The sequence below is a fragment of the Haliotis cracherodii genome, unplaced genomic scaffold (genome assembly GCF_022045235.1).
Source record: "Haliotis cracherodii isolate W230 unplaced genomic scaffold, xgHalCrac1.p SCAF_42, whole genome shotgun sequence".
NCBI lineage: Eukaryota > Metazoa > Mollusca > Gastropoda > Lepetellida > Haliotidae > Haliotis > Haliotis cracherodii.
Genome location: NW_027266300.1, coordinates 293,029 through 315,597, shown reverse-complemented (window position 1 = coordinate 315,597; position 22,569 = coordinate 293,029). Strand labels below are relative to the sequence as shown.

The 22,569-nt window shown below is 43.3% G+C and overlaps 4 protein-coding genes and 2 pseudogenes across 4 annotated transcripts; 1 reads left to right on the top strand and 5 right to left on the bottom strand.

Moving 5' to 3' along the window:
* Positions 1 to 2,206: 2,206 nt before the first annotated feature.
* On the bottom strand, positions 2,207 to 9,977 carry LOC139441686 (protein wech-like; annotated as a pseudogene).
* A 1,439-nt stretch (positions 9,978 to 11,416) lies between these two features.
* LOC139441634 (eukaryotic translation initiation factor 3 subunit A-like) lies at positions 11,417 to 11,887 on the top strand. Its single transcript, XM_071222445.1, has 2 exons — positions 11,417 to 11,629; positions 11,660 to 11,887. Exons 1-2 carry the CDS (start codon positions 11,417 to 11,419, stop codon positions 11,885 to 11,887), a joined length of 441 nt encoding a protein of 146 aa, XP_071078546.1.
* A 405-nt stretch (positions 11,888 to 12,292) lies between these two features.
* On the bottom strand, positions 12,293 to 12,703 carry LOC139441632 (keratin, type II cytoskeletal I-like). Its single transcript, XM_071222444.1, has one exon. It carries the CDS (start codon positions 12,701 to 12,703, stop codon positions 12,293 to 12,295), a length of 411 nt encoding a protein of 136 aa, XP_071078545.1.
* Positions 12,704 to 13,054: 351 nt separating this feature from the next.
* Positions 13,055 to 13,861, bottom strand: LOC139441631 (uncharacterized). The gene has a single exon (XM_071222443.1). The coding sequence runs from the start codon at positions 13,859 to 13,861 to the stop codon at positions 13,055 to 13,057; it is 807 nt and encodes a 268-aa protein (XP_071078544.1).
* Positions 13,862 to 14,515: 654 nt separating this feature from the next.
* Positions 14,516 to 22,395, bottom strand: LOC139441679 (selenoprotein W-like; annotated as a pseudogene).
* LOC139441630 (uncharacterized) lies at positions 15,713 to 17,131 on the bottom strand. Its single transcript, XM_071222442.1, has one exon. The coding sequence runs from the start codon at positions 17,129 to 17,131 to the stop codon at positions 15,713 to 15,715; it is 1,419 nt and encodes a 472-aa protein (XP_071078543.1).
* Positions 22,396 to 22,569: the final 174 nt, after the last annotated feature.

Genomic DNA, 22,569 nt, shown 5'->3' with positions numbered 1-22,569 from the left:
AACTCGACTGGTTCATCATTTGGTTTTTTGTTGTCATTCAGTAAATCAATCAATTCAGCTTTTCTCTCTTAAGAATATAACCTCTCAGCCCACGACTACTTGCCTGGGCTTTGAGTTTTCTGACAGTCGGGGGTTTGTTGTAGTTCAGACCAAGTAAGGTCAGCTTTTCTCATTCGTGAATAACCTCTCAAGTCATCCCAGTGTTTTGCCAAGGCTTTCAGCTCTCTGACAGAAGTCATGGTACAGTATAATTACATGTGAACTGTCTGGTTTATTTTCAATGTAATAAAAAATATTGATTCCACACAGACTATTTCTCTCATTGACGTACTCCCTCTTACTATCGTAATTAATCTGGAGCCGTTTTTTGTCAGACCCATGGGCCTTGCTTAAAGGGGATATTTTATGCCTAAAGATTCAGAGTGACAAAACACTCACCACAAGACTGTACGGCAAGAGGGATGACTTCAACTTTCCAATAGTCAACTTTCCCTTCATGTCGAGCAATATTCTAGTAGCTCCAGCCTTTGGTGTTTACATTTGACAACTTTTGAGATAAAATCGAGCATGCTCTTTCTAACAAGATTTCAAAGAGCGTCATACCCCTCTTGCTCAGAAGTTGTTTGATCAATGTTACAACATTCAAGGCCCCAGAAAAGCTTTCAAAATGTTTTATGGTAGACATGTGGAGGACATTTGACGCATCAGTGACAAAAATTGTGTCCGATGCAATTCCCTATTTTGACTTGTACCATATGTTCCCATGTGTTTGTCAGGTGAACAATTGAATTGCCTTTGCGTGTGTTTGTTATGGGTGCCACAGGTGGGGCAGGATACGCTCACCTTTTCGCGAACACCTGGTATCATTACAATTCGAAAGTGATTCATAAACACATGCTCATGATATAGATATAGGAACTGTACAATCGACTCTGCTTTATGCAGAGATTTCTATTGGACGTGGAAAGGGTTTAGATCGATTTATTTAATTAAACAAAACTGACCTTTGACCCCACTTCCACACACAGAGTATGGATAGCTAATATGTCCTTTCCTTATTGCCATGACATGTATTCCAGTTCTAGCTTTAGTAGTCATCTTACCTATTCGAGCATAGTCGATAGCTAAACTGCTGGCAACTGCTGAAGGATACCAACATTCTACCATTCTACAACCGTAGCGAGTGCATATAGAGCCCAAGTTGTAATCCACTCAGTGTATGAACTGTGTTGTAGTAGTTTTGCCTTTTTATCCGTAACCACTTCTTTAACCATTGCTACTTTCTTAGGGTCTCAGTCATTCTTTCCACCAGTGTTGGTATTTACACAACTTGTTGTGTCAGTGTTTCCGCTTCCAGTACTATTAGGTGGGTACTTATGTCTAGGAGCAGTTGTTTTAGAAGTTGATTGCATTCCATCTTCTTAGCGTAATACAATAGCTTATATTTAATATTTTTTTAAAATGAAATTAACAATACAACCAGACATAATAACCTGTTGAAAAGGAATGAGTATTTGCCACAACATTATTGTATAAGCAAATGGTTGTAGGTGTTCAATTGGCTAAGCAGTTGTTATATTTTGCTAAGCAGTTGCTAAGCAATTGCATAAGCAGGTGGTTGGTCAGTTTTTCATATGAGTTTAGAGTGCCTGGTTTCCGCTAACAGTTTTCGAAATTGTTGTCGCTCGCTCTTAGTAGGAATAACATCATTTTCACGTAGACGTTCCTCAAATGAATCTTGATCCTTGCAATGAAACAGGACAATCCAACGCGTCTGCTCTCTGAGATCTTTCAGGGCTGAATTGCATTTTTGAGAAAGTACCCAAACACTATGTTTCATAGGTTAACCTGAGAAAGTATATCTTCTTTTTTTTGAAAGTTTTGTTCTCGCATTGAAGTCGTCTATAATAAAATGGGTTGGTTCTCCCGTTATTCTTGGAGATGTTCACCTGGGTCAATTTTGTACACCTAGGGAACCTCCATTCTCCATTTTCTTCATGGGTATGTTTTATGAACGTTTATGGTTGGACTTTGAATAATGACACGCACAAAAAATTGTAAAAATGGCCTCATAAAATTTCGAGAATATAAGCTGTTTTACCAAAACCAATTTGCCCACATATGATAGTGCAGTGAGGATCCTATAGTAAAAGAATATTAATAGAATGTTCCATCCATTTTGTTTATTAAGTTGAACATCCATAATCACATACAAATATAAGTTTTATTTACCAGCCTCACACTCCAGTGAGATATTGTTAATGTAAAGCTAGCTTCTTCACCGGTGGTTTTGATTACTCTGTGGTAGTCATTAAAAGTAAGTTCATATTCTAACATATCACCTAGTGATGCTTTGTAGAAGGGCATGTGCCTCTCTACTTATTCAAATTCAAGTGGAATATAGAATCGGTTACCTGATGCATCATGTATAGCCTCGTCTTCTCAAAAACGATCAGCGGAAGGTCCGGGGTTCGATCCCCAACCGCGTCATACCAAAAGACGTTAAAAGATGGTACTTGTTGTTACCCTGTCTGGCGCTCGGCATTAAGGGGCTAAAACAAGGACTGGTCGGCTCGGAGTCAGTATACTGTGTCTGAGTGGGGTATTCATGTTAAATTGCCGCATGGTATCTCAGTGAGCTAGCACTATAAATCTGCATCAGTCCGGACTAGTACAAGCAGCCACACAAACACACACACACACGTACATGCGCGTCGCTATATAAGTGCAATAATCTTGGACGCGACCTTAAACCCCATTTCACCTCAACTCAAAGATGATCAGGGCCAATAGAGGAACCTACACGGAGTCTCGTTGAATTTCCGGTGATTGCTTGTATCTATACCTTGGTAATGGAAGTTTTTCCGTTTTCCTGCCGTTCTCCAGAGATCCATATAACAGTAGTATACATCACTGTCATCAATACTCAAGACCTCATAACCACTCATTTTAATCGGGGTTTTCTTTACAGTTGCTCGACCTATGTATTGAACAAGCTCCCTGCTATCATCAGTATACATCAAACTTAAAGCTAGTTGCGCAGTTCCTGGAAGCATCACATAATGAGTACCGATATTTGGAAAGCGAACCAGAAGTGTCTGATTCTGATCAATGGTACTCGGATTATTAAGTATAGTTACAGACTGGTGAATAGCTTTGGCACCTGATGGGCTGTGCAGTCTGCGTTGTGGATTTAACTTGCGTCTGTATTGCAAAGACATGATTGTGTTAAACACATATTTTTAATATCTAATATAAAACGGATTTTAAACTTGATGACCTAACAGACACTGCTGCTTCAACTGAAGTTAATACTCAATACTGAAATGTGTAAGCCTTATGGTGCTAGTATCACACAAAATGCAAAATATCAATACAAAATAGTATAAAACTTGCTGGTGAATTTGCAAATATACTTGGATTTGCAGGAAAAGAAGTTGGACCAAGCACAAGTAAGAGTGGGGAAAGACTAACCAATTTAGTTCCCTCTCCAGACTTGTGCATCCCTTTGACCAGATCAGTACAACAGATAATATCCAACATGAAAGTCTTCCAACTCTGCTGAGGGCTATTCCAGTCAAAGATGAAAAATACAACAGTGATAGAACAGAATCTTTCTTATCTTTGCAGTATAAGAAGTTAAGGAAAGGCATTAATACAGAACTCAAAGTTTCTGTTTTAGATATAAAACATCAACCTGTCCATATAGGATATTTGAGCGTGTCACTTCATATTATTAATAATGGTTGATTCTGCAGGTCCTGGAATGCATCACCTTAAACAATGTAATACAATTGCACTTTCTGATCTTGGAGACACTGAAGGATTTCATAGACCTGTAATTCAAGACATGTTATATGCTTTACACTTGCAAGATGGTATAAACAAGTGGAAGAGGTTATATTTACTGCCGCTAGTGTGGCAAGTTATATAGGAGATTTACAAGATCTTGAGGTTTGAACTCCCAGTTATAACACCTTGTACAATCTTGCCCTCAATGATGTTATCAACGGATTATGCTTGAAGCAAACATCGACTGGCTACTAAATATCACCGTTAGTCAACTACATGTAATGCCAAAGGGTAAGACACATGATTGAGATAAAATAATGAACAGTGGGAGGCTTATATCCCAACAGAAAAAGTGTTTTCATTGCTCCAATGCCAAAGAAACCATATGTTGATGAGCCGCCCAACATTAAAAATATTGGCTTAAGTTTGATCTTTAGCTGGAGGCTCTACACTTTTTATCGAAGTCTTGCTTGGGGATCCACCAGAAGATTATCTCGAGTTATGACTGGGTCTAAGGCTTAACTGAGACAAAAAAAAACAAGAGTGACATATTTGTAGCAGTATTTGAAATCATCAAGAGTTACCATATACGTTTGTTTTTTATGCAGGGATCATTTGACTCACTAAAATATTTATGCCTTATAATATAATAATAAGCTTAATGCATATATCTCAGTAAGAAGTTCGTGTTCTACCGGGTATTTCTGCAACACAAGTCTGTCTGAGGGCCAACAATGTTTATTCTCTGATAGTATCCTGCTACATCATATCCATGTAGTAAGCCTCTCGGAGACGTAAGCTAGAGGGTCCACCAGCCTAGCCACTGTCCAAGGGTCAAGTCTCGACTCACAGACTGCCATGTATAGTTTTACGTTACATTAATTGTCAGCATGCAGTATCCCGCACCTCATCCACAATTACAACCACTTGACTCTGTGCTGCTGGCCATGGTAATGATACCCCAGCCGCTGTTATAATTTGTATTGGCAGCACTGTGAATACTTAAATAGATATGAGCAACTTAACTTAACAGAGGGAATACATGAAACTTATAGACTCCATGTTAAAACCTATACCCCGCCAAACTGCCTATGATGCATAGTCTCAAGAAATTGCCATTGGAACAGTTGAACACTCTTATATATTATACATAATGAATTTATATCCTGCACTCCATGAAGTGTTTGAAAAGATGGATACTGTAAATGAATTTCAATTACAACAAATAAGTGGAATTAAAGAGCAACTGGAGAATTGAGTTGTATATAAAGTATCATAGAGCTGTGACTGCTCTTCATGGAAAGGACACTGTACTTTTAGTAACTAGTAGGGTCTTGGTGAAGACGGTGTTGGCTTTTAATCAGCTGTTATCGCTGTGCGTGTCGTACTTGGAAGGGAAGTAGCAGCCAGAGTCTCTGGAGTGGCAGGAACAGCTCTTAATATATTTCCCCCTGGATGCAAAAGCAAGCCTTAAAACATGATAGTATTTGTGTGCTGACTGAAGTAAAATTAAATAGCATTGAGGATCATATCTCAACAGCACAAGCTAATGGTAAGATATCTGAGGAAGAGCTTCGTTTAGTATTGTCAGAGCTCACTAATTACAACACAGAGATTCAGACAAATTCTCACTAGACTGTGGCACTGATGAAGATGAGAAAAACAACTTCATAGGACAAGCATGCTACGCATTCCGTACCAAAACCAAGGAATACGAATAAATTATTTCCTCAATATAGGTCATCTTGATAATATGACGATCATTAGATCGTCATCACATAATTAATCAAACTTAAGACCTGAGCATTTTCAGGAGCTGGACCTGGTCCAAGTGGGATGGTTCAGTATCCCCATCATCAATGCTACTGAATAATACTAAACTAAAATAGATTGAACCCTCAAACCTTCTTTGGTCTATTGAGTATAATCTGTTTCAAAATGGTAAAAACCCGTTGATAGAAAAAGCGTTCATTAGTTTAAAAATACTTGCATTTGTAAATCAAATGCTAATACAAATATTGCTACATAATTTAAATTGAAATACAGTCTGTATGTACATGAATGTATAATACAAGATACAATGCATCTGTCACACTGATACTAAACTGACAACAGTAAGAACTTCAAGCAGAAAATGATATCCGCCTTCAACTCGTTGAATGAATTACACAGTGAACATTTTCTTGAGTTTTATGTGTATATCCAGTGAGGAACATCTACATTGTTAACCATTAATGGGTTAAGGAACACACACACCTCGAAACAGAAAATGTACCAGAAAGCGAAGCCTAGTTTTCCAACGACGTCTGAATATTGAATATTCCTGTATAAATCACAGGACCATAAAGATTTTTTGAATACATTTTGGAATTTGAAATACAAGTTAACATTCTCATATACAAATACACGTGATGAAATTGGTTGATTATGTTAAAGAAACTACATAAATGTGTCTTCTGATGTTCGGCTCACTCCTCGACCCCTCAAGTTACACAATCTTCTTGGATGTCAGCTTCACATAAACTGACAGGTCCTGAGACATGGTCCGAGGGTTTGCTGTCTCGGTGTAACTGACGTCTCACTGGGGTGTATTGCAGATGAATACCTTCACAACATCTCTATTTTATCCCAACACATACAGTTTATGTCCACAGAGAAACAAGCTGTGTGGGTTTTCTATTCCATTTTGTGACGTCAGCAGGTCTCTGACAAACTCCCCTGCTTGTGTCAGTAGTACCACCTTGTGTGCCCAGAAGTCCGCCACCAGGATGTGTCCTGTGTCGGTAGTTGTCATACTCTGTAGTCTGTCCAGTCTCCTCTCTCCTGCAGGGGTGTAGGTGAACACAACATCTCCCTCCGGTGTGATGCAGTAGACAGACTGTGAGCCAGTATCTGACACCAGGATGTCGCCCCTGTCTGTAGCACAGAGGAAAATAGGATTATATATCAGGTTATCCCGTGTGTTGAGTGTACTGACTGACCTCATTACTCTCCCCGATATATCAAGGATATCAACACAGGGAGGATCCCAACAACCTGCTGCTAATGTTGAATGACTCAAGTCTGTTAGACATGTGTACTTCTTCTTTGTTGTGACACGTGACCTTAGTACAAGGTCAGGGGTCACCCGTACTATTACAATCTCATTGTGTGACCAGAATGATACAGCCACCTGGTTGTCCCTCAGCCTCGTCACAGAGCTTGGCTTACTTGCAAGATCCAGTTTACTGTGTCGTGATATGTTATTCTTTGTGTAGAAGGATTTCAAACATGTATTGTTGCAGTCAGTGACCACCAGTGTCTCCTCACCATCCACAACCAGGACTGTGACGTCAGATGGATACGGCTGCTTCCTGTCACCATCAACCTTGATGCCGACTGTCTTTTGTAACACCGGTCTGCACATGACGCCAAATGTGCACTCTGGATTTTACCAATTTCCGTATATATGACGTCATAAACTTTCTGTTGAATCCTACCAAGTTGTACATCCTTGTGTAATTTCCTCTCATATATTTCACTTACAAATATAAGTTTTGAATCAGGGACACTGTCTGTGAAAGTGACATCCCTGTCTGTTGCCTCCTTGATTGCCCCAGACTGACACATCTGGTAAATGTCAAACATGTCAGTCTCACTCCCAGACTTCAACACCTGGGTGATGTACTCTATGTGTTGTTGATACATCTGCACGTCTATTTCCCCTGACTTTATCCGCCCCCTCAGTTGTCCAGACTGCTTCTCTGTCATCTCATTCAGCTCCTCCACCAGCTGTTTCTCCTTCTGTTTAACCACGTCCATGGCTTTCTGTGAGGCCTGTCGGATCTGTGACTTTATTTTGTCTTTGTTGTGGATGACTGCATCAATCTGTGATTTGTGTTGTTGAAGTGATCTGGCCGTGTCCTCAAAGCTCTGTGTAATCAATTCCTTATTGTGTGTAAGAACACTTCTCATCTCAGACATTATGGACTGAATAGTGACCACAGAGTCGCATTTCCTGTGGTATATGATACAACACTTGGGGCATATTGCTTTATTACAGTCTCTGCAGCAGAAATCCATGACTTTGTTGTGTTCCGTGCACCTCTGTCGTCTAGTGACCTTCACTGTTCCACCAAGGCCAGCAATCACGTGGTTTGACGTACCAGGAAGAGATGCATGCATCTTCACACATCTCTAACAGAGCGGCACATCACAGTAGGAGTCGGCCGGATGACTTTCTCCCAGGTCCTGGCAGGGATGGCAGCGGTTGTCTGTATCAATACATGTAATGGATAAATATTTCATATCATCAAACGAGCAATGTTTAACACACTAATGAGACGGCTGGCATGGCAAAATGTTTGTTGGGAACATATAAACGTAATGAGGTCAATCAAATAAAAGTGCAAATTCTGACCATTGTGTGGTTTAACATATCCATTCTCCACACAGACACATTACCCTGGGACAATCCACCTGTACAAAAGTTTAGCATCTGCTGAGATAAAGAGTTACAACATGTCACCATTAACTTCGGTTGTATTGGCATCATGACAATGTGGATTATGACAAGAATGGAGTTCCATAGTACGGATCCGACCGTTCATGTTTGAAGGTGACATCAGAATTCACCATGGCATGCACGTGCAGCTTGCCACTCATGCATTCTCCAAATTGCATCAGGCATCAAGCGTCAAGTGTGGGTATTTAAATCCTCTGCCTTGCAAGGGTTCATGATTCCCTGTGAACATGTCTCGAAGGAGGATATCAGAGGCAAGGGTTCATGATTCCCTGTGAACATGTCTCGAAGGAGGATATCAGAGGCAAGGGTTCATGATTCCCTGTGAACATGTCTCGAAGGAGGATATCAGAGGCAAGGGTTCATGATTCCCTGTGAACATGTCTCGAAGGAGGATATCAGAGGCAAGGGTTCATGATTCCCTGTGAACATGTCTCGAAGGAGGATATCAGAGGCAAGGGTTCATGATTCCCTGTGAACATGTCTCGAAGGAGGATATCAGAGGCAAGGGTTCATGATTCCCTGTGAACATGTCTCGAAGGAGGATATCAGAGGCAAGGGTTCATGATTCCCTGTGAACATGTCTCGAAGGAGGATATCAGAGGCAAGGGTTCATGATTCCCTGTGAACATGTCTCAAAGGAGGATATCAGAGGCAAGGGTTCATGATTCCCTGTGAACATGTCTCGAAGGAGGATATCAGAGGCGCAAGATGACAAATACTCGGAATGCCTTCTCCTTCAAAGGTATGGGGCATCAACCGGGCCACCATTACACTGTAAGCAGACGATTGGTGAGAAAGCATGCTCAAACCAATGCCGTGAAGAACCTTCCACGATCAGAAAGACAGGGCACTGCTTCGATTAGTACAGCGGCAGGCATTTGCAAAGTGTCGTGTCATCAAGTGACAATCGGTGTATGTTGAATGTTCAGGAACCGCTTCAGAGCAGCAGGAATGGCGCCCAGGGTGTCATCAAAAGCCCCCTTCCGGCAGATCAGAGGCTCCATCTGGCATGGTGATAAGCACCTCGGGCTTGGGATCTGAGAACCTGGAGGACGATCCATTGGTTGGACGAGAGCAGGTTCTGCTTGTGTCAGGGAGGCACCTGAATACGGCCCATACACCCAGGAACATCAGGCCAACGTGCGCCCCTTATGGCAGAGACTCAGTACTGATTTGGCGTCCAGGTTCAGCATGTTATCGCGCGAGGAACGTGAGACAAGCTGAACCTGTACGCAATACAGTACAATCTCACGGGGAATCAGTACATCCAAGATGTTCTGGAACCAGTTCTTGTACCCGGGGATAGAACCACCGATGTTCCGTTCTCCAGGCTTAATTCAAGAGAAGCTTCAAGAATGTTGAGATGATCTTTCGCCTTTTTTCATTACGTTAACTTACCATCAGTGGTATTTCCCCCACAGGCTAGAGTGTCCAGAAGTCCCCGTATGAGGAAACTGGGCTTGATCTGTTTCACCCACTCCTCCACTGGTCTGTCAGGCTGGGGAACTCATCTGACGACAGTAGGGACATGGGATGGACTTGGCTCTGATGGCGTCTTGTCTGGTCTTCAGGAATTTCCCCAGGCAGCCCTTACAGAAGGTGTGTCTTTGTATCCCTCCGTACAAATGGAACAGGTCAAGAAGTTCTCATTCAGACTCTCCAGCTTTCTGGCGGCAGCCATCTGAAACAAAAGAACATGTAATGTTTCAGTTCGTTTATGTATTCCTGGTACATTGAGGTGGCCTGGGTATTGCCCACAGAGTAACAAACAGGTAATGAACGTAGTACAACCGAGTCAGTGTCAAAGTTTGATAAACCATCCGGGTTCTACACACAGGAACCTATTCTTCACGGGTCGCATATATATATATATGTATATATATATGTGGCAGTCAAATAAACACGCATGAAATGTGTTTTCTTGTTATTTTATTCTTTTTTCAAGTACAGTCAATCATATATATTACAGGTTTCCTAATGTTATCGGACGTTGAACTAATCTCAGAAACACATCTTTGAAGGTGTTTCTGGCAGTAAACGCATCTAATCAATACAACGAGCTTGCTTTTTCCAAGGTTTTCAAGGGTTTATATGATGGGTTGGCAGAGTGTACCTATAGTTGTTGTTTTTTATACCAACGGAAAAAGTAACTGTGTAAATGTTATGTTATTGAAAATAACAACATAATGTTTGGTCATTCGTCTGATAACTGTTTTTTTTCAGAACAAATTCATCGTCAAATTCCATACCTGGGTAACAGGACACAGAGCGCCACGCCTTTAAAGAGAGGTGGTATCACAGCTCAGTGAGTGAATACCATTTTCGTTGATACAGGCGAGGCAGCAGCGGGGCATTGAAGACACCAGATGGTTAACCAAAATCCGGTCTAAATCAGCGATGCCGGCAGGTTCTGGTGCTGTCGTAGGTGTCTCTCTCTATCTCATCCCATACATGTTTTTTTGAAGGGAGATGTCGTGAGAAACAGCCAGTCAAGGCAGTACAGCAATGTTATGCTGCCTGTCTGTTACAGCACGTGCAACGTATGGGTTGGCTATATCTGCTACAACGTGGACGCCTCTAGACCCCTGCACGAACATCAGAGCTGTCTAGATAAAACTTGGACCAATCTGTGAACAGGATACTGTCCCAGTCTTGTCTTCTGAACATCAGATGATTTCTTCACCAAGCAAGGCGTGCCTGACGATGACGTGGAAGCACAATTGGGCGTATCGCTGGACGTCGGGACCGGACGTTGTGCTCCCTCGACCAGTTGCGGACGGTTCTGCCACTGATTGCTCTCAGCCCAGGAATTGCCCGAGCTGTTCATGTGGCAGTTTGGTATAGATTTCGTAGATGCACCAACTGAATATGGTTGTCTTGTTGACGTGACGTCACATGTGGACATTCGGCCCGTGGCAAGTCCATGAGTGTTGCCCTGCTGTAGTTCCAAGGATATGATATTGTGTGTTATGATAAAAAATAAAAGGTCTGCCATCTAAAAAATGTCCTGTTTGCAGCATACGCACGGCGCGTAGACGTTGGTTTTCAGGAAAGCGTATTGGGTAAACAATGTACGGCTGAACAAAATTGTTTTAATGAGCACCTGATACCTCAGTGGTCATGGTGTGCATGTCACTGTTAGAAAAAAAATACGTGTGCGAGTCTAAGGCTCCCAAGAAACAGGTGTGCGAGTCTCAGGCTCCCAAGAAACAGGTATGCGAGTTTCAGGCTCCCAAGAAACACGTGTGCGAGTCTCAGGCTCCCAAGAAACACGTGTGCGAGTCTCAGGCTCCCAAGAAACAGGTGTGCGAGTCTCAGGCCCCCAAGAAACACGTGTGCGAGTCTCATGCACCCAATTAACAGGTATGCGAGTCTCAGGCTCCCAAGAAACAGGTGTGCGAGTCTCAGGCTCCCAAGAAACAGGTGTGCGAGTCTCAGGCTCCCAAGAAACAGGTGTGCGAGTCTCAGGCTCCCAAGAAACACGTGTGCGAGTCTCAGGCTCCCAAGAAACACGTGTGCGAGTCTCAGGCTCCCAAGAAACAGGTGTGCGAGTCCCAGGCTGCCAAGAAACACGAAAATTGTGCGCCGTAGATTAACATGCACGGCCAAATTGTGATTCACCACCTTGAAGTCGAGATGATTTATGATTTTATTGTCATAACATTGTTGAACAGTTTACAATGTTAGTGTTTTGACATTGCACTTGTATTTAAGTATTCCTTGACGTGTTGCTTGGTCAAGTGTCTGTTTTATTTATGAGTAAAGATCATGTTTTACTTTTTCAAGTCGTGTCATTCTGCTCGACTCCAAGAGATCAGGGCAACAATGGATGTCATTGGCGTTACTCACCTATCTATCCGATTGCGTAAGGCTGACATTTCTTAATTCATGTTGCTAATAAGCTTCAAACTAATATTATTCGAAAACATGTTTCATTCACTGCCTCCTTCAATCACTGCCTAACCGCCTCCCTTCACTGACTCACCCTTCATTGAATCATCCTTCACCCATTCCTTTACTCATTCCTTCACCCACTCCTTTACTCATTCCTTCATCCACTCCTTTACTCATTCCTTCACCCATTCCTTTACTCATTCCTACACCCACTCCTTTACTCATTCCTTCACCCACTCCTTTACTCATTCCTTCACCCATTCCTTTACTCATTCCTTCACCCATTCCTTTACTCATTCCTTCACCCACTCCTTTACTCATTCCTTCACCCACTCCTTTACTCATTCCTTCACCCATTCCTTTACTCATTCCTTCACCCATTCCTTTACTCATTCCTTCACCCACTCCTTTACTCATTCCTTCACCCATTCCTTTACTCATTCCTTCACCCATTCCTTCACTCATTCCGTCACCCACTCCTTTTCTCATTCCTTCACCCACTCCTTTACTCATTCCTTCCCTAGTATTTCTGAAGAACCACATACCTCCACATTTTGAGGAACTATCGTATGTTCCACCAGAATTCTGTCTCCCTTCATGTAACACTCCCACCTACCTTGTGTCCTGCTGCCGGTGTCTTTCTACTGGTGTCGGGGGATGTACGTGACACCAGTGTCAACAAAGTCATGTGCATGATTCAGAAGACTAGCCTCCTTGTCCCGACCTAATTTGTACAGAGTGGAGAATATTTCTGGAGAACAATGGACCTCTACCCACGTCAGTGTGACACAGCGAGGTCATGTTGGGTGGGATACAGCGAGGCCATGTTGGGGGCTACTGGGGCTGCTGCTACTGGGGCTGCTGCTACTGGGCTGTTGCTACTGGGGCTGCTGCTACTGGGGCTGCTGCTACTGGGCTGTTGCTACTGGGGCTCCCGTGGAGAACAGGTATGGCAGGTGGAGGAGAGGCATGACAGGTGGAGGAGAGGTATGGCAGGTGGAGGAGAGGTATGACAGGTGGAGTAGAGGCATGACAGGTGGAGGAGAGGTCTGGCAGGTGGAGGAGAGGTATGGCAGGTGGAGGAGAGGTATGACAGGTGGAGTAGAGGTCTGGCAGGTGGAGGAGAGGTATGACAGGTGGAGTAGAGGTATGACAGGTGGAGTAGAGGCATGACAGGTGGAGGAGAGGTATGACAGGTGGAGGAGAGGTATGACAGGTGGAGGAGATGTATGGCAGGTGGAGGAGAGGTATGACAGGTGGAGTAGAGGTATGACAGGTGGAGGAGAGGTATGACAGGTGGAGTAGAGGTATGACAGGTGGAGGAGAGGTCTGGCAGGTGGAGGAGAGGTCTGGCAGGTGGAGGAGAGGTCTGGCAGGTGAAGGAGAGGCATGGCAGGTGGAGGAGAGGTATGACAGGTGGAGTAGAGGTATGACAGGTGGAGGAGAGGTCTGGCAGGTGGAGGAGAGGTCTGGCAGGTGGAGGAGAGGTCTGGCAGGTGAAGGAGAGGCATGGCAGGTGGAGGAGAGGTCTGGCAGGTGAAGGAGAGGCATGGCAGGTGGAGGAGAGGTCTGGCAGGTGAAGGAGAGGCATGGCAGGTGGAGGAGAGGTCTGGCAGGTGAAGGAGAGGCATGGCAGGTGGAGGAGAGGTCTGACAGGTGGAGGAGATGCATGGCAGGTGGAGGAGAAGCATGGCAGGTGGAGGAGATGCATGGCAGGTGGAGGGCTTACACGTCCATCATGAAAACTTTGTCGCCATATGGCTGAAATAATGCAGATGCGACATTAAATTTAACTCACTCACTCACCACCATTACAAGCGTCTGCTATGGATATGATTCTGTCAGGATGATCATAAATATGTTTCCATCAACTCTTTACCTTACTTCTCACGACGCAGAGATGAGATGTTTGTTCCCTGTGTGAATATCTACACAAGGTGAGCTACAGAGCAATCATTACTGTGAAGATCCAGGGCAGAATAGGTCTTCAGCAACCCATGCTTGCCATAAAAGACGACTATGCTTGTCGTAAGATCTGGTGGTCAGGCTTGCTGACCTGGTTGATGCATGTCATCGTATCCCAATGGTGTGGATCAATGCTCATGGTACAGACTTGATTGTTAATAGACCCAGGTCATACAGGTGGAATATTGCTGAGTGCGACGTTAAACATGACAAGAAACACACGACAAGAAACACATGACAAGAAACACACGACAAGAAACACATGACAAGAAACACACGACAAGAAACAAGAAACACATGACAAGAAACACACGACAAGAAACACATGACAAGAAACACACGACAAGAAACACATGACAATACTGGTGAAACATTTTATTACAGAAGGAAGTAAAAGTTATTTCCAAACTGAGTTTTACCAGATCACATACAACAAAAAGCAATATGACGTGGTGTAATACACTCAATCATTCATAGTTTTCTCGTTAATCACATGAACAACTGTAAAACATCTCGTTCACTTATAGGCTATCTTAATCTTTATCTTTATCTTAAAAAAAAAAGCCATCATCTGACGGAGTATTTACAATTTCTATGTGACACAACACCCCTAGTTAAAGTGCAAATATTCATGAAAGAAAACGTTTGATGTCCGAAAACCTATGCTGCTGAAAGCTCTGATCAAAAACAGTACAACCTGCGGCGGTTGTCTTGTTTTCAATCATAATTTTTGGAATGTTTTTTTTAATTTATGATTATATGCCCGAGGACCACTGTTTTAAAAACCGTGATTTTCTGCGTTTCCGTGGAGATGGCACATCCCTGTGTATACAGATGTTGTGATGTAGCACAGCAATTTTCATCCTCAAGTCAGAAGAAAGAGAAGAATGTCACACGTGTCAACTATTAATCAAATGTCAACGACAACATGTATACGGAAGACATTCCCTGAGGCACATGAAGACTGAACTCACAGCTTTATGAGGGTTTTACATTGTACTAGTTCAAACAGTTGTCAAGGGAACAAAAAGTTGAAAGTCACCAGGAGATTGACCTTGAATCATCCAGGTCAAGGTTGTGACCTTAGTCCTTTATTCTTGACCTTTCATACACAAGAAAATCGTAATGGATGACAGCCAAGTATTTGCCTGAAAACAGAAATCAAATTACACATTATTAATCATGTTATAAATGTGTTATAGTTTAATGATAACACGCATCAAAGGGCACACACTAAAGAAGTGACATGAATCAAATACCCATCGGTCCAACATGGGGGCAGGGCTGAGATCCGGATGACAATTGAAAAGAGCCTTGCAATTCATTGGCACAGTTAAATATACCTTAACGAACCCAAATCCAAAACACACGTTTGTCTTTACAATATTCTGTTCAGCTACAAAGACATGACACTATACAAGCAGTAATCATAAGTTATGAACCTCACATAGACTTCACATTAAGAAATTAAACTGATATATATTTAAAGAATAATCCCCTTCAAGTATGCTGATGATGTTGGAGGGATTTTATCCCAGTTTCGTAGAAGTCCTTATCTTAGCTGTCCAAAACATTCTCAACAGCTATTATATCATCATTCAAGTCAAAATGGGTTCCGGCTGGAGCTTTCGTTATGTTTGAGAGCAGAGGGAAGTCGGACACAGCCAGGAGGAAGTCAGACACAGCCAGGAGGAAGTCAGACACAGCCAGGAGGACGTCAGACACAGCCAGGAGGAAGTCGGACACAGCCAGGAGGAAGTCGGACACAGCCAGGAGGAAGTCGGACACAGCCAGGAGGAAGGCGGACACAGCCAGGAGGAAGTCGGACACAGCCAGGAGGACGTCAGACACAGCCAGGAGGAAGTCGGACACAGCCAGGAGGAAGTCAGACACAGCCAGGAGGAAGTCAGACACAGCCAGGAGGAAGTCGGACACAGCCAGGAGGAAGTCGGACACAGCCAGGAGGAAGTCGGACACAGCCAGGAGGAAGTCGGACAGAGCCAGGAGGAAGGCGGACAGAGCCAGGAGGAAGGCGGACACAGCCAGAAGGAAGTCGGACAGAGGCAGGAGGAAGGCGGACAGAGGCAGGAGGAAGGCGGACACAGCCAGAAGGAAGTCGGACACAGCCAGGAGGAAGTCGGACACAGCCAGGAGGAAGTCGGACACAGCCAGGAGGAAGGCGGACAGAGGCAGGAGGAAGTCAGACACAGCTAGGAGGAAGTCAGACACAGCCAGAAGTAAGTCGGACACAGCCAGAAGGAAGGCGGACAGAGGCAGGAGGAAGTCAGACACAGCCAGGAGGAAGGCAGACACAGCCAGGAGGAAGGCGGACAGAGGCAGGAGGAAGTCAGACACAGCCAGGAGGAAGTCGGACACAGCCAGGAGGAAGGCGGACAGAGGCAGGAGGAAGTCAGACAGAGCCAGGAGGAAGGCGGACACAGCCAGAAGGAAGTCAGACACAGCCAGAAGGAAGTCGGACACAGCCAGGAGGAAGGCAGACACAGCCAGGAGGAAGGCGGACAGAGGCAGGAGGAAGTCAGACACAGCCAGGAGGAAGGCGGACACAGCCAGAAGGAAGTCGGACACAGCCAGAAGGAAGTCAGACACAGCCAGAAGGAAGTCGGACAGAGGCAGGAGGAAGGCGGACACAGCCAGGAGGAAGTCGGACACAGCCGAAAGGAAGTCGGACACAGCCAGGAGGAAGGCGGACAGAGGCAGGAGGAAGGCGGACAGAGGCAGGAGGAAGGCAGACACAGTCAGAAGGAAGTCGGACACAGCCAGAAGGAAGTCGGACACAGCCGAAAGGAAGTCGGACACAGCCAGGAGGAAGGCGGACAGAGGCAGGAGGAAGGCGGACAGAGGCAGGAGGAAGGCGGACAGAGGCAGGAGGAAGGTAGACACACCCAGATCAGGAGTTGTTCCTGATGGAATCATGGATTGTAGCCATAGCAATGACTGATTTGTGCACTGGTGCATTGTCCTGATAGGAGAGCACACCTTTTCTCACGTTCCCAATTCTCTTTATCTTAATTTGATCTTGTTATTGCCTCAAAAGTCATATCAGTTCCATCAGACCAGTAAGGGACATCCATGGATGTCAGTTCCATCAGACCAATATAGGACATCAATGGATGTCAGCTCCATCAGACCAAAAGGTCCATCCATGGATGTCTCTTCAATATAACATCCTTCCTCCTCAATATAGCACTAACCACATGACAGGCCACTTTAACCCACTCTGTGCAGGGGACTATTTGGTTTATACACCAGTGGCGAGATAACTGTACCGCCTGGGCAGGAATGAAGCCACACCAACATGTCGTCCAAGTAGATGGTGAGCCTCACCTCTTGAGCATCAGGACATGGTTAGTGCACCTGTATGTCTACCCCTGCAGGGCCGCACGGACTCCAAGGATGATCCGCTGCATTTTATCTTCGGAGTCAACATAGCCATCCCCATTCTTTAAACAAAACATGAATCAATGTTACCTCAGCATAAAAACATAAATAATAATAATAATGATCAGCTCACACTTAAACCAAAGGCTTCCTGGACATCCTAGAGTGCAGGAGTTTACTGTAAACAGCTTTATTTCTGCGCCATTAAAATATTGCGAGTACCACACTAAAGACAAAACTGCGACGAGATATTTTTGCGAATTGCCGTGTTGATATGACCCCTCGATTACCAAACAATAGACAGCTTCTCTCTGAAGCTAGTTAATCTGAGTTGGCCGGAAAGTTGACCGGAAGGGATTGCAACCAATTATCAAATACGATAATTGACTCAACTCAGTGCCATGACTGTGAGTTTGAATGCAAACTATATAAGAAGACACTAATTGGTCTGTTTACACTGTCATTTGTGATGTATTGTGTGACCATTCCGCATTCATTTGTGTTCTGGTTGATGATTTCAACATTTGATGACTTGTTGCAATGAATAAAGAATGTATGTATTATCTATACTTATTTTTGTGTTTTTAATTTTTGCGATTGAGTCTTGTTCGCAAAACTCGCAATAATAAAACGGTCGCAAAAAATTCCCTGTTTACAGTATACAACCCACCTTCTTAGAGTGCAGCAGTTTATACAACCCACCTTCTTAGAGTGCAGCAGTTTATACAACCCACCTTCTTAGAGTGCAGCAGTTTATACAACCCACCTTCTTAGAGTGCAGCAGTTTATACAACCCACCTTCTTAGAGTGCAGCAGTTTATACAACCCACCTTCTTAGAGTGCAGCAGTTTATACAACCCACCTTCTTAGTGTGCAGCAGTTTATACAACCCACCTTCTTAGAGTGCAGCAGTTTATACAACACACCTTCTTAGAGTGCAGCAGTTTATACAACCCACCTTCTTAGAGTGCAGCAGTTTATACAACCCACCTTCTTAGAGTGCAGCAGTTTATACAACCCACCTTCTTAGAGTGCAGCAGTTTATACAACCCACCTTCTTAGAGTGCAGCAGTTTATACAACCCACCTTCTTAGAGTGCAGCAGTTTATACAACCCACCTTCTTAGAGTGCAGCAGTTTCCCTCCGACAATCTGGACCTCCAACCAGCCGGTCATGCTTGGTGTCCCTTCGCCAGTCTGACAAAGAGAAACGGTTTCACACGAGGTACTCTCAATTTACATTTATTTACGTAGACACGAGATATTTACGATTTATGTTTACTTATGTAGACAGGCGGTACTTACGATGTCCAGCTTGCCAGGAAACTCTCTCTCTAAACGTCTCTTCACTTCATGATACTGGAACATGAAAAGCAAGATTTTATATCAACACAACGGACAACAGTAACGTCTTGATCATTCAAAACTGTGTCACAATCCACACATCAGCAAATACACTACGGAATTGATGCCAGATGTTTGGATTCATTTATTCATTAACCATCTTAGTGCAATATTGACTTTTGCTATTTCAACAAATGCCAAATGTGATCCTGGTAGTGATACTTAGCAAACTTTGAGTAGTATAATGGAGTCAGGACCAGACAATCCAGTGACATCCCACACCATCAGGGGAGGATGACACGCAGTGAAGTAGGTCACGAGCAGTGAAGTAGGTCACGAGCAGTGAAGTAGATCACGAGCCAAGAGCCAGACCCCCCAACCGATCTAGCCGCCTCATAATCACAGGGCTGGCTCAGTCTGCAAGGTCAACCCAGTCACATACTGAATCGCCTTCAGTAAATAAAAACTGATATTCAATCAATCAAGTATGTTTGACTGACGACATACCTTTGGGGCGTATCCTCAGGCACCACTGAAATAAAAGAAATTTCATATTAAAAAATGATTTAAAGATGTTGTTTGTTGTTGCCTCTTCTACCAACAAAATCTCTTCCAGGCAAGGCAACAATAATGCATCTTCCGGGGGCAAGGGAGGTAACTGACTTGCTGAACTAAGCTGCAAATTACATTAACAAGAGTAGTAAGTAAGTTTGGTTTTACGCCGCTTTTAGCAATATTCCAGCAATATCACGGCAGGTACACTAACATTAACAAGAAAACATTTATGCTGAGCATCAAAGTTCCCCGCATACGTGATGCCTCACAAACGCATAATTATTTAACGCCCACTCAGCATTATTTCAGCTCTTTGACCATGGACTGTAAATAATCGAGTCTGGGCCAAATAATCAAGTGATTGACATCAAGAGCATCAAACTAGTCTACACAATTGAAATATGAAGTCATGCATCAACCAAATCGGCGAGCCTGACTACCCAATCCTGTTCGTCGCCTTTTTACAGCTGGAATGGGTTGCTGAAGACCTACTCTAACCTGGGTCTTTATTCAAAAAGTAGATCGAAGGAAATGGAAGCAATTTCTGGCACAAATGTAAACATGTGGAAATAGTATCAAAACTGCCAACAACACTGGCCAATGCACATACTCAAATAATAGGTCACATTCTTCTTACACTTGGCAAAATGAGGTATTTGGTCATAATAATGTAAATGAAAATACTAAGGGCTCCATATGATTAAAAAGTCATTCTAGATAAGATCTTTTTGTCACAACCACAGATAGATATACTCAAAATATTATCTTGTAGTTGGAGAAGATTTCAATACCAGAACTAATTGATAACGGAGATTCCTCGTCTCTTGTTTTACTGTTTTGGTCTTTCTTTTTTTTATTACTTTCCTTCAAAGAATAGTAATTATGATCATGATGAGTTGAGTTACTTGGTCTTTTTCTATGTACTGTTTTTTATCCAGTGTCAGTAACTGTTGTGGAATGTGGTTTACTTGTAACAATGACTGGTGTGACTTCATGTGATGATGATTGATGTACTGTTAAGATGTAACATAACAATTCATCCGTACTACGACATGGGTACAATGTGTGAAGCCCATTTCTGGTCTCCCCCGCCGTGATATTGCTGGAATATTGCTAAAAGCGGCGTAAAACCGAACTCACTCACTCATCCATAGTACCAGACACAAGTAAAACTGCTTGTCCCTGAGAGGCAAATAATGCATACGAATCAAAATCCGTAAAAATTGCAATGGAGACATCATCAACAGTTACCAAAAGTGATTGGGATATCAAATTGCTTGTTGAAATTATTCCAGGACTTTTGTTTCCCCCCTTCAATATTTGGAGCACCTGTCACTGGGCCATAAACTGATCTGTTATGTGGACAATATGGCTTGAGTGAGTGAGTGAGTATGGTTTTACGCCGCTTTTAGCAATATTCCAGCAATATCACGGCGGGGAACACCAGAAATGGGCGTCACACATTGTACCCATGTCGGGAATCGAACCCGGGTCTTCGGCGTGAGGAGCTAACGCTTTAACCACTAGGCTACCCGACCGCTCCTATGGCTTGAGGCAGTGGCTGCTGGGAGCTGATTATGACCTAAATACCCCTCATAGCCTTCGTTGTTAACGATGTGACTGACCATAGACACCTGTGTCTGCATGCAACAGATTATAGAGGTCAGTGGAACACGGTACATAGATTTGAGTCATGGGACACAAAATATATGATAGCGACCAGAGCTACGGCTGTACATTGTATTCCATTAAATGGCTGAACTGGGTTAATTCAAAATACAGAATATAACTATTCCAAATATTTCCAGTGAACATGAGCTTCCAAACAATCAAGAGTGTGGTATGTAGAATGTGGAATTCAGCGGTATTACATAATCTGAGATGATGTCGTCATTGTTCATGAATAAGCATATTCAGAACATATTTCATATCATGCTGTTATTTACGATGTCCGGAGTACAGTTCTTCTTTTGTATACACTGTGCAAATCAGAAAATTAGTCCTTGAGGAAAAAGGACATCGGATTACACATGAATGGTTTAATAATGTCAGCTAATGACCAGAAACGGTCAGATGCATCAATTAACGACTTCAAGTTTTATTGCTGGAAAAGATTAGCATCCACATTTCACACACATGATTTGTATGTTTCATTTCGGTATCTGTGTGGCTTGAAATTTCAAATAAACCAACAAGTCGACATACATGCTATAAAATTAACCTCTCCCGTATCATCACAACTGGCTTTATTGGCTAGAACTGTATCATATTTTGTTTGGGAAGTGACCCGTGAAGATCCCGGCTAGAATAGGTCTTCAGCAACCCATGCTTGTCGTAAAAGGAAACTAACGGGATCGGGTGGTCAGGCTCGATGACTTGACTGATGCATGTCATCGATCCCAATTGCGTCGATTGATGTTCATGATGTAAATCACTGGATTGTCTGGTCCAGACTCGATTACTTGCAGACAGCCGTCATATAGCTGGAATACTGCTGATTGCGGCGTAAAACAACAAACCAAACCAAAATGTCTCACGTCCTACAAACCTTTTAATACTGTAAAAACTGAGGTCCAAAGTGCTTGTCAAATACGGTGATATTTTTCAATGAAGCTGGGCTATGTGCCTAATTGTGTGAGGTTGACATGCAGGTGACCTAGCGGAGAGCAGCGATTGTGTCCTTCAGTCAAGACTACCCCGCGACCCAGGCAGTTTGGATTCAGATATAACCAGATCGCTTCCGAAACGCAACCTTGCCGATTCGCCTTCGGGACTGAATAACATTACTTACCAATAAACAACATGAATCTTTAAAGCCATTGAATCAGTCACAGCGACGCCTTGTCTCCAAGATACAGAAAACTTTATCTTCTATTGCGATGAACAAGCACCCCAGCGAGTTGCACGAGGCCAATCGTCCGCCGGCTTATACGCAAACATATCTTGAAGGTTGATGGAGCAGTACGTCAGGACGATGAAGAAAGAGCAATATATAGTTCATTTCAAAATACATGAAGTGATTTTGATAATGTTTCGAGTTTTTTTACTGTTTGTGTGGTCATTTCTAAGATATATGCGTTTTTGTAAAATAATTAGCTGCAAAGTTTCCTTTAGAAT